This window comes from Canis lupus, chromosome 23 (genome assembly GCF_048164855.1).
Source record: "Canis lupus baileyi chromosome 23, mCanLup2.hap1, whole genome shotgun sequence".
Classification (NCBI taxonomy): Eukaryota; Metazoa; Chordata; class Mammalia; order Carnivora; family Canidae; genus Canis; species Canis lupus.
The window spans coordinates 21258863-21270600 of NC_132860.1; the positions used below are offsets into that span (position 1 = coordinate 21258863).

The 11738-nt window shown below is 51.0% G+C and overlaps 1 protein-coding gene and 1 pseudogene across 1 annotated transcript; both read right to left on the minus strand.

Annotated features, from left to right (window-relative positions):
- Window positions 1-143: 143 nt before the first annotated feature.
- On the minus strand, window positions 144-4772 carry SMPD1 (sphingomyelin phosphodiesterase 1). The gene is made up of 6 exons (XM_072794276.1): window positions 4292-4772; window positions 2615-3387; window positions 1898-2069; window positions 1415-1491; window positions 1073-1218; window positions 144-908 (listed from the first exon to the last, which is right to left on the minus strand). The coding sequence occupies exons 1-6, from the start codon at window positions 4583-4585 to the stop codon at window positions 499-501; spliced, it is 1872 nt and encodes a 623-aa protein (XP_072650377.1). The 5' UTR covers window positions 4586-4772; the 3' UTR covers window positions 144-498.
- Window positions 4773-6081: 1309 nt separating this feature from the next.
- LOC140614887 (large ribosomal subunit protein eL31-like) lies at window positions 6082-6482 on the minus strand (annotated as a pseudogene).
- Window positions 6483-11738: the final 5256 nt, after the last annotated feature.

An 11738-nucleotide genomic window follows, 5' to 3' on the forward strand; every position in this document is an offset into this window, starting at 1 on the left:
CACAGAGCCCCACCCGAGGCTTGATCCCAGGACCCTGAGATCAGTGACTCCAGCTGAAATCAAGAGTCAGAGGCTTAACCAACTGAGCCACCCAGGCATCTCACCCTCCCAGCTTAATAAAGTGGGACAGTCACAGAGGGGTCTGGAGTCCAAGTCTCTTATCTTTATTCTAACAGCCTGGCAACCAGGCAACAGCAGCAGTACAGGGTTCCTGGCTGGCCAGCACAGGCCTGAAGTGACAGCTTCTGTCTGGTCTGCTGGGGCATACCAACTTAGACCTTTGCTCCACAGCCATGAAAGACAGTAGTCCTAGAGCAGCTTAGATGCTGGGCAGAGGCAGAGCCCCGGACAGAGCTCCATGAAAGAAGGTCCTATTTCCCTGGTGTTCTTGGGGCCCAGAGGTGGGGTCTTCCACCACTCTTCTTACCACAGCTATCCTCTGGGGTTTTTGCTCCTTTCTGAAGATTTGTACTTTGCCAACTGTGGGCTCTGGGGCTCCTAGCAGAGAGGTGGCCTTGGCTGCAGGCTCTGGTCATCAGGGAAGCTTCCATCCGGCACCAGATGGCGACATAGAGCAGGGCTGTCGGAGCGAGCTGAGAGCTGGGCGCATAGAATAGTCAGGCGACAGGGCATGCCACAGGGCTCTGAGGGCGGGTGGCCCTTATGGTAGAGAAACCAGAAGGTCTGGAATAGTTGTGTGTCACCCCGCATGCGGTACACTAGGTCATGCCAGGCGGCAGGCAGTGCATTGGGCAGTCCGTAGGTTTCTCGAGCCCTGTAGAGACGCTGCCAACGTGGCACGGCTCCTGGTTCATTAGCCTGTGTCAGGTTCAGGATGTAGGTCTCATGATCCAGGACCACATGAGAGCTCTCCGGGTAATTGCCATCTATCTCGTAGACACGGTAGCCTGCAAGAAAGGAGGGCTGACTGGAGAGGGAAGGAGCCAAGGCAACTCCAGGGAGGGGTCACATGCCCTACCTGCCCCTTGCCAGCCTTGGCTCTGACTCTGTTTCTGCTTCCTCTATCCCACCAGCTTCCTCTATCCCAATGACTCCTTCCCACCTCACTCACCAGGATTAAGGCCGATGTAGGTGGTGGCACTGGGCGCCAGGAAGGCTACAGATAGCGGCCGGCTCAGGGTCTCCTCGTCATAGAAGACCTCAAACTCATCCACGTGGGTGTGGCCAAAGAACTGACCAGCCAAGGTGTTCTCATACCTGGTTGGAGGACACTAATTTTATTCAGAAGGTTCTAGGAAGGGAGAGGCAACCTGGAGAGATGGGATGCTTTCCTTCTCTACATGTTGAAGTAAATGCCTCTCTACCCCAATGGGGTGGCAGCAATGATAAGATGCTCAAAGGAATTTCCAACCTTCAGACTTTTCATCTACCCCTCTCCCCACCTCCCTCCTACCTGGCTACAATCCGGTAATAATTCCAGCTCCAGCTCTTCAGGCAGTGCCCTGGGGGGATGTGGCCAATTATATGTACCTGCAGGGAGAGTTAAGGAAGGTTATCAGGGAGAATAGAATGCCTTCTATTTGCTAGATGGGAAGCTGCCTGATTCATGAATTTTTCAATAAAGCCAATTAGAGCTTCAAATTTTAAAAAGAAATAAGAGGAAGGGTATCAGGACAAGGAGGGGTCCAGACAGCCTGGCCAGGAAGAGGTGGAACTCATCTCCTACAATGGCCAGCATTGCTGGCCAGAGAAGGGGGAGTGAATGAAAGGGCTTCAAAGGGGGACCAGGAGCCGAACAACCAGGGAACACTGTTGTTGGAAACTCCAAAAGACCAAGTTTCTCTGGCTCCAGATAGGAGTCTGGTCGTGAAGGGCCTGCTTCTCCTCCAACCTCTGTCAGTGCATACTCCATCATGTTCTCACTGCCTTCCCTCACCTTGTCTCCTCGATCCTCAGCAGCCTGAAGCTCCCCCACTAGCCACTGGAGCTGTCCAGCGGGATCTGTAGAGTTGATCAAGAGCCAGAAGTTCTCACGAGAACAAAAATTCATATTGAGAGAGATGAGACGGAGGCCAGGGCGTGGGGAGAGGGCATAGAACCCCCCAATTCTGAAACAAAGTGAACATGAAGGGTCATCACTCATTCATAATCTGGTCCTGCATGCCCAGTCCTGGGCTAAGCATTTGGGTGGAGGCAGAGGCATACAGGACATCCTCCTATCAAGGAGCTCACATTCTAGCTGAAGACCAAACAGCACTAATTATAGGGCCGGTGTGACTGAGGTGAATGGCTCAGAAGACTAAGGGCTCTAGGAGTTCAGGGGAAAGATAGAAGTGAGCCAGAACAGGAAGCAAAGGCCCTTCACAAAGAATATGATCTGGGTCTGGGAAAGCTGGGATGTTAGAGTGGGGGGTGCATTTTAGAGAGGGCCAACATGAGCAAAGACACAGACCAGCATGGAGAAGACATGCTGTCAGCCCTGTGAGAGAGAGTGGCTGGCTATAAGGGTAGAGGTGGAAGTTAGGGTCCATCAGGAAGGGCCAGTGAGGAGAGCTGACTCATACTAACACAGTCACAGGTAATGCCCAGGTCCCCTGCTCCCTTCACTATCATACACCTTTTCTCTTCCTGAGTTTCCAGGGACCTCAACTACCTGAGGGTGTGAAGGGCTTCATCAGGCAGCCAGGACTCCCATGCCTTGGCCATTGCTTCATAGAGCCATCTGGAAGAGAAATTGCCCTCTATGAAGGGAGGAGGGAAGCCATTGACAGGGGTGGTCTCGTGGTTGCCCACAGCAGGGTACACAGGCACTGGCCCCAAGAACTTCTTCACAAGGGCTGTGACGGTGGTCAGGGCCCGAAGCTGGTCCTGACGTGACTGATGCCAGACGTTGTGGGCTGGGATGTCTCCTGTCCAGTACACCATATCAAAGGGGCCAGCAGGGCCCAGCCCACTCAACAGGCTCTCCAGCGTCCGCAGGGGCAGGTCACACTTGCTGTACTCTCCCCAGTATCCAGCACCTGGGCGGGAGGCAGGTGGCAGGCCAGAATCCCGGCGGCAACACAGTGGGTTCTCACAGTTAGGGTCTGTGCCCTCCAGGTAGTCATGATCCCAGTGCAGGTCAGTGAGGAAGAGGATGCGACTAACGGGGGCACCTGGGGCTGGGGGCTTGGGTGGCTGTGGGGAAGGTTTTGGTACAGCTGGCAAAGAGATGTTCCAAGATGAGAAGATGTCCCAGTGCCCACAGGTGGAGCCCAGGAGCAGACCACAGGCCTCAGATGGCCTCAGCACCGAGCGTGTCCACACTTCCACCATGTCACCTTCAAAGAGCTGGACAGCTGACTGGCACACAGTGGGCGGTGCTATTTTCAGCACATTGCAGATCTTGGTGGCCATAGAGCCCACCCAGGCCACACTAGGCTCCTTCTGTGGTGAGAAGAACCAGTGATGAGAGAGGTCGGAGATAGCCACAGAGACCAAGTCAACCCCTGGCTACCACCCTTTGTGCCTCTATCTCCAAACTGGGGGGCCAGGCTGGACTCAGTGCCACCCTGGTGAAGAGACCTCACTGCACTCCCTGCCTCCCACAGAGATTGCCCAGCGACTCAGGCAGCAGCGGGCCAGTACTTCTTCAGCTCAGTAGGCAGTGGCATTTCAGGTCTTTTGCTTGTCTAGCTGGCTTCTGCACAGTGCCCTGAAACTTGGGCTGGGAAGTTTGGCTGTCCATAGTTTGGGGACACACACAGGGGCAGGCCCTGGAGAGCACTGCAAATCTCACCTACCAACTAGCACTCATCATAATCCATCAGGGTCAAGGCACCCCTATCGAGTCCCATACCCTTGGATGCTTCTGAATTCAAGTCCCTGGTACAAGGCCTGGTGCTCTGGACTAGAGATGCCAAGTTTAAGGCAAAGGGGGGTTCAGAGTCAGATATACAAGGAAAGGAGACCCAGCCCTTCCCCTAGCCGCCAGCTGTCTGCCCTTGGGCAAGCGACTTCACCTCTCCCAGCCTCTAGTCATTCGTAAAGTGGAGAGAACAACCATAATGAAAACACCTCACGGGGTTGATTTAACCAGCATAAAATGGCTAGCACAGTGCCCGGCAAACAATCTGAACTCTCCTTTCTTCACAAGGTCACGATGGAGGTAGAGGTGGAGTTGTAGTCATGGGTGTCCCTACAGGTAGGACAGCAAACCCAGTGAAGGCTAGCGGGTGCCAGCCTCCCGGTCAGGTTTGCTCTCCCAGACTCCAGGCCCAGCCCCTCTCTCGCCCCTGCCCCCGCCAGCGCTCCCCTTGGCTTCTCCAAGGCAGCCCCCGTAAGCGCTCACCTTCAGCCCGAAGTCGATGGCGGTGAACAAGCCTTTGCAGACTGGGCAGGTGAGGTTCCACCACCCAAAGGTGTTGCGGAGCTGGGGCACTAAGCGCCCGAACCTGGCCAGATGGCTTTGCGGGGGGAGCGGGTGTGCCCCGGCGGGGGCCCAGAGAACCAGGGCGTGCGGCAGGGCCAGCGCCAGGCCTACCCACAGGAGCCTCAGTCTGGGGGACCCCCGGGACCGGTCCGATTCCGGCTCCCGTCCGGACCTGGGGTGGCCCTGGCCGGGCGATACTGCGTGGCGGGGCATTGCGCGAGCTCCTAGACAGGCTGCTTGGCTGCCCGGACCCCGCCGTCTCGGAGCTGGCTCTCAGGGACCGGACAGCGCCGGGGACAGCCGGCCAGCCCCCGCGGCAGTCGCCTGACTGCTCCGCCCCTTCCTCTTCCTCCGTTCCCCAGCAGCTGATCGCCGCGGCTGCTGTCAGGAGTCCTCCTGTCTGGGCGGGGGAGGTGGAGTGGGAGGGGCGCCCCGGCCCCGCCCCGGCCCCGGCCCCCGCCCGGGCCCCGCCCCCGCCCCGGCCCCGCCCCCCGACTGCGACTGCGCCTGCGCCTGCGCCGCCCGCCCGGCGGGGAGAAGTTGCCTGCAGGGCGAGCCTGGGGCGCGTGCTGCCGCCGCCCTCTCTCCGTCGTGGTGCAGCCCTGGTGCGGCTGGCGAGAGGCCCGCCGAGGCTCCCAGGCGCCCCCTCTCTCCACACCTGGATGCAATTCCTGGAAGAGCTAAACTGCCAAGCCCACCTGGCCCTCCACTTGGCTGGGGGCGGGCACGGCCCCGCAGGTCTCTGCGTGCGTTACCTGGGCCCCTACGTCTCCCGCGCTCTGCCACTGGCACTGGCACCCTCGAGTCGCCCTGACTGAGAGTCTTTGGGTCCCATTTGGTGCGGACTCTTCCTAATGGAAGGGACCCTGAACTTGCGCGGACAGTCACACATTCACTCTACGGATAAGGACACTGGCTCAGAGATGGTGAAGTGACTAAGGAGGGGTAGAGTCAAACAGCCAGGAAGGCCGGGAACATGGACTAGAACTTGGGTGTCTCATCTCCGTGGATCCATGATGCTGGAAACTAACATTTATTGAGCTCTGTTCATGTTCCCACACGGATCCAGACACTGTATTACTATCTTCAGTTGGAACAACCCTAAGAAGTATGTAATACTAACAGTCCATTTTGTAGATGGGGAAAATGAAGCATGGGGAAATTAAGTGGCAGAATAGCAATTAAAACCAGGTCCTTGGGGATCCCTGGGTGGACCAGCGGTTTAGCGCCACCTTCAGCCCAGGGCCTGATCCTGGAGACCCGGAATCGAGTCCCGCATCGGGCTCCCTGCATGGAGCCTGCTTCTCCCTCTGCCTGTGTCTCTGCCTCTGTGTCTCTCATGAATAAAACAACAACAACAACAACAACAACAAAAACCCAGGTCCCTTGGGGCAGCCTGGGTGGCCCAGCGGTTGAGCGTCTGCCTTTGACTCAGGGCCTGATCCCAGGGTCCAGGGATCGAACCCCACGTCCGGCTCCCTATGAGGAGCCTGCTTCTCCCTCTGCCTGTGTCTCTGCCTCTCTCTCTGTGTCTCTCATGAATAAATAAATAAAATCTTAAAAACATACACACACACACACAAAACCTGAGCTCTTTAATTCCTAGAGTGCTTCTCCGGGGGGGGGGGGGGGGCAGAACTACTAAGTCTTGTCAGTTCTTTTTTTTTTTTTTTTTTTCCAGTTGTATACCTTTATTTGACAATCAGCGATTAGTTCTCATCCACATTAACAGTCTAGATTTTTGAAAGTGGTGACAGGTACGTAGGTAACCAGCGTGTAGAGCTTGTTTGGTGAATCTTCATCCTCTTTATGTTTTCTGGACAACCGCACACGGATACGGTATGGAACATTCCTTATTCTTTTGGCCCAGACAGCTTTGTTGAGCCTGGTGTCAATGCGCACATCTGGAGTTCCCATCTCCTTCATGGCAAATTTCCGGATCTCTTTGAGTGCCCGAGGGGCACGCTTCTTGAAACCCACTCCATGGATACGTTTGTGAATGTTGATGGTGTATTCTCTGGTCACTACCTCGTTGATGGCCGAACGGCCCTTCTTCTTCTCGTCACCCTTCTTTGCGGGAGCCATTCTGCCGGGCACTAGTTGGAAGTCTTGTCAGTTCTTTAAGAATTTCAAGTGACTCTTTTTCCTTGGTTCTGTGGTCATTACCTCAAGAGTAATTGTGGTATAATAAGAAATATATTTGTCCTTTGTATCCAGTTTCTTTTTTTTTTTAAAGATTTATTTATTTATGATAGACATAGAGAGAGAGAGAGAGAGAGGCAGAGACACAGGAGGAGGGAGAGGCAGGCTCCTTGCCGGGAGCCCGATGCAGGACTTGATCCCAGGACTCCAGGATGGCGCCCTGGGCCAAAGGCAGGCGCTAAACCGCTGAGCCACCCAGGGATCCCCTGTCTCCAGTTTCTATTCCCAGCACAAAGCTCCTAAAATCTTTTAAATTTTCTTGTTATTTATACAAGCCCTTTTCAATCACACCTAAATTTATGCTAATGAGGGATGGTATCTGCTGGGCCCCCAAGATAGCCTCTGGATGGGGCTGGTGACTTAAATGATTACAGGGTGAGAAATTTCAGCTCCACCCTCAATCTACAAGGAAGGGAGGAAGACTAGAGATTGAACTCTCTATCTCTTTGAGAGTTTCCTGTTGGTGAGTTTGTTGAGTTGCTAATAGGTGGCACACCTGGAGAGCACATGGCAGCTCCATGACATCACTCCCCTTTATGCCTTGTCCCATGTACTTCCTCCATTTGGCTATTCTTGTCTTGTACCTTTTTTTTTTTTTTTAAAGATTTTATTTATCCATTCATGAGATACACAGAGAGAGGGAGAGAGAGGCAGAGACACAGGCAGAGGGAGAAGCAGGCTCCATGCAGGGAGCCCGACATGGGACTTGATCCCGGGACTGCAGGATCACGCCCTGGGCCAAAGGCAGGCACTAAACCTCTGAGCCACCCAAGGATCCCTGATTTGTACCTTTTATGATAAACTGGTAAATGTAAGCAAGGTATTTTCTAAGTTCTGTGTTCTAATATCAAACCTGAGGAGAGTGTCATGGAACCCCAGAATTTGTAGCTGGTTGATCAGAAGCACAGAAAGCAACCTGGAGCTTTCAAATGGCATCTGAAGCTGGGCAATCTTGTGGGACTGAGTCCTTTAATTTGTGGGATCTGATGCTAACTCCGGGTAGTGTCAGAATTTATTTTATTTTTTAAAAAGATTTTTTCATTTATTTATTCATGAGAGACACAGAGAGGCAGAGGCATAGGCAGAGGAAGAAGCTCCCCACAGGGAGCCGGATGCGTGTGTTTGTGTGGGGGGGTGGAGGTGGGGTGAGGGGTGGGATCCCAGGACCGCGGGATCAAGACCTGAGCCAATGGCAGATGCTCAACCACTGAGCTACCCAGGCGCCCCTAGTGTCAGAATTTAAATGAGTTGTTGTATAGCCAGTTTGTTTTGGAGAATTGGAGAATTGCCTGAAGTCACCAGAAGTCATGTCAGAAATAGGATTTGCTTAAAAAAAAAAAAAAGAATTAGGGTTTGCTAGCCAGGCCCTAACTCATGGAAACATGTAGTTTGGGAAAAGAGAGGATGAAAGGGCAGAGGAGAGGATGAGGAACCTTTGCTTCCAGGGTGGCCATGGCCACAGAGTCACTCAAAGTATGGAATAGTAGTTGTGCCATAATCAATTACTAAAGGTAACATTTACCAATGGAATTTAGAGGTGGATCCAACTCTTGGGGAATTGATTCACTGGATGCTTAAGGCAATGGAAACTAATATGAAAAAAGCAAACTATATAACCTTTTAGTTATTGTTATTTGTAATAGCTAAAACGAAAGGGGGGGAGAGTGATGGGGGAGACCTTGATTCTGGACCAAGCTCAGATTTTGGTTGGTCTTAGTTTTTGCCACTAGTCTCAAATCTACCCCTGTGGGGAAAACTGAGAGTATTTCTAAGACTCTGGTCACAAGAAGATAGGACACATGGAGGAGAGGACAAAACCAAGAGACTCCTGAAATCAGGAGATATAATGCGAGGGAATTGTTTTATTTTGTAGATCAGTATCATCAACTTCCTGAAGAACTATTACTGAAATGGACTGTGAGCATGACTAATTTAGGGGCAGTGTCTTTGTTTTTACCTGCTTCAGCGTGGGTTGTTACAGGACCCATAGCTTACTATGGAACAACCACAGATGGCTATACATGATCCAGAGAGACAGAGGATTATTCCTGAGAAAATGGCCAGCTTGCTGGATTGGATAAAAGCCACTGTGAGATCTGTTTACCCTGACAAGGGAGACTATATACAATCCCTAAAAATGCCAAGTGAAATGCCCTATATCAGGCAGCTGATCCGCTTCGTATGCAAGCCAGGTGGGGCTGGTTTTATGATGACCCTGGCTTTATATTCACCCACTGACTATGCCCATTACCCAAGTCATGGTAAGCACTATGGTCAAGCAGACCACTTTTACATGACCCCCCACCCCCATGCACTTTTTCTGCTGCAAAATCAAGCAACAGTCCAAGAAGCTTTATCAAATTTGTTGTCTTAGCTTCCCCTCATGGGCCTTATAGATGCTAATAAAAACATTAGATTAATAAGAGAATGGGGAGACACAAAGGGGAGAGTCAAGATCCATCTTGATGGACAGCAGGACGGATATCTTTAGATGGTTATTAAGAAGGGCATTTCAAATAGCCCCATTTCTCCCTGTTACTGTTCTCTGTCTCTGTCCTTCCTATATAATAGGACATTGATGATCCTCAGGGCCCAAATTCTATCTGTTCTCCAAGACCTTATCCCAGGAGGTTCTTTCCTTTGCTTGCATCCCATCTCCTTCACAACATCTTTCTTGCCATTCCCTCCTTGCTCATTTGCCCAGTTCTCTTTCTCACAGTGTTCCATATAGTTGCTTTTGGTGGCACCATTGATGCTGCATATCACACGCACGTATCCTTCTGGGTGGGTGATCCAAAGCCCCTCTTTCCCTTATGTGGATGATGTTGTTCTCCAGGAATTAGATTCTGAGATAGAGATGAACATGCAAGAGATTTCTTAGGAAGTGATCTTAGAATCTACAGCTGTGGAAGGAAGGGAAAGGTAGCAGGATTGGGCAGAGGGACAAGCTGAGCTTTGATGCTGTCTCAGTGGAGGCCTCAGTGGACCCTCGGGGAGTTCTGAAGCTGGGATGACCTTTAGAGTTGTCCTGAAATGGCATGAGGGGACCTGCTTCATTTGGAAAATCACTGTAGGGGGCTGATAGCTGAGGGCTTTCTGTTGAGAGCACTCCTAACAATGGGAAAATGAGTCCTTCATTCCTGAAGGGAGACCAGGTGGCAAGGACAGCATCCACCACAGTCCATCTATCTCATGTGCCACTTGGATCCATTTCTTCATATAAGGTCTGGGAGCAGCCCCTTCAGCATTCTGGTGAGTCTCCCTTCATGGTGGAAACTTAGGAAAGGAAAGCTAGTGGGAAGAGTTACAGTTACTGTAGCTGATATCAGGACAGTATCAGCAACAGATACCCATCACTTTCCTTTTATACTACACATTCTAGATTTCTTTCATGCTCAGCTAGCACCTGTGCTGATTTCAGTGGTTTACCTCATGGTGTGACCCAGACTTTTACTCTAGAGGTACCTGGGGCACCTGGTATCCATGCCTTCCTCAAGCCATTGCTACTGCATTTTTTATTTTACCATCAGAATAGAGGAGGAGGGTATCAAGAGGCTCTCAAGTGGATGAGCTGGTGCCAGACTATTTCCCCTTCATCTCTTTTGTGTGGTAGCTGCCCTGCCTCCTCTGCTCTTGTAATCAGGATCCACTTTGTGGCCAACCAAGATGCCTCTTCTTGCCAAGTTGTCCTTTCACACAAGGAGCCCAAAGTTCCTGGGCAGGAGCCATACTCTGTCCTCTATTGGACACATTTTCCTTTAAGGAATCAGGACCTCTAAACCTGGGGAGCCCAGAGTTGTAGGGGCAGAAAGCACAGATTTTCCAGGTATATCATAGAAGTAATGGTAAGAAGACCATTCCTGCTTCCTCCTTTGTTTCTGGACTCATGAGTTCTATCTGTTGGGCACATAGCACCATATAAAGGTTGATATTTTAAAGTGGACATTGCATGATGGAAGAAGGCACCTTGTGTTCTCTAGGTGTCACTTTCAAGTTTATGCTTTAGTGGTGCCTTTACCAGCCCATTCCATCACTGTATCAGGCTGGCAGTTTCTGGGTGATGTGATATGTAATGTGACCAGTGGCTAGACCAGTGACTAGTCATGTGCTCACTTTACACCTCCTTTGCTAAGGACTGGATCCTTGGTCTGATGTGATGGGATCCCAAGCCTGTTGTTCAAACACTGTAAGTAAGCTCTTGGAGGGTGGTGGTGGTTGAGTCCCAGTGCGCAGGAAAGGCAAAACCATGCCTGAAGTATGTGTTTATTCCTGACAAAACAAATTGCTTCATTTTTAGGAGTGGAAGGAATCCAGTGTAGTCAACTTGCCATCAAGAGGCTAGTTGGTCTCATCAAGGTGTGGTGCCATATTGGAGATTTGGCTTCTGTTTTTGCTGCTAGTAGGTTAGACATTTGATATTTGACAGAAATCTATACAAGCTTTGGTAGATGGAGCCCACACTATTGGCCCCCTAGCCTCTATTTGGGGAGGAAAGTCCTATTATTTCTATTACTATCAGTAAGCCCAGCTCAGCAGTAGTGTTTCCTACCATCACCTTGGCATGTAAAGGAGAGCCATTATGGAATTTCTTGGTGTTGCTGGTGCTCCTCTTACTAAACATTCCTTATTGCTTTGGAAAATTGTGTATCCCAGGGAACACAGTTATTTCATGAGTTTTCTAGCCTTATATAATATATCCATTCTTGATACCTACTTTCTGAGCCTTTTTATCCTTCCTGCCAGTTATGGCTTTTCTGCCTCACTTGGTGCAGGCCATCACTTTTTCCATGCTTCTCATTTCTGATTATTTAAAGATTTTCATTACTTTTTTCTAGAGCATCAGTTGAACTTCATATAATCACTCAATTCCCTTATTCTTATAGTTACAATTTCTGTCATGTTTCTCAAAAGCCTTATGCAATGACCCAGCTGGGGCATTTCTTTCCACCAGCATACCATCTCGGTTCACCAGGGACTCCTCAACTCTACCTCACTGGTGCTGGTGTCCTTGTCGACTGGGTGGCACAGGATCCAGCTCTAAAACCCTATCTTCCATCTGCTTTCTTAGAGCAGCCTGGCACCAACTTCTGCAGTTTGCATTACCCAAAAGCAGACCTTCAGATGGAGATGAACTTGTCTGAGGTCTATTAGGGAGTACTCTCAG

Excerpts from the sequence above, each read along its gene's own strand:
- SMPD1 (XM_072794276.1), bottom strand. The coding sequence starts at position 4,585 with ATGCCCCGCCACGCAGTATCGCCCGGCCAGGGCCACCCCAGGTCCGGA. Across the intron at positions 1,492-1,897 it reads CTGAGGATCGAGGAGACAAG|GTACATATAATTGGCCACAT; the intron begins GTGAGGGAAGGC and ends CTCTCCCTGCAG. Across the intron at positions 909-1,072 it reads CTACATCGGCCTTAATCCTG|GCTACCGTGTCTACGAGATA; the intron begins GTGAGTGAGGTG and ends CCTTTCTTGCAG.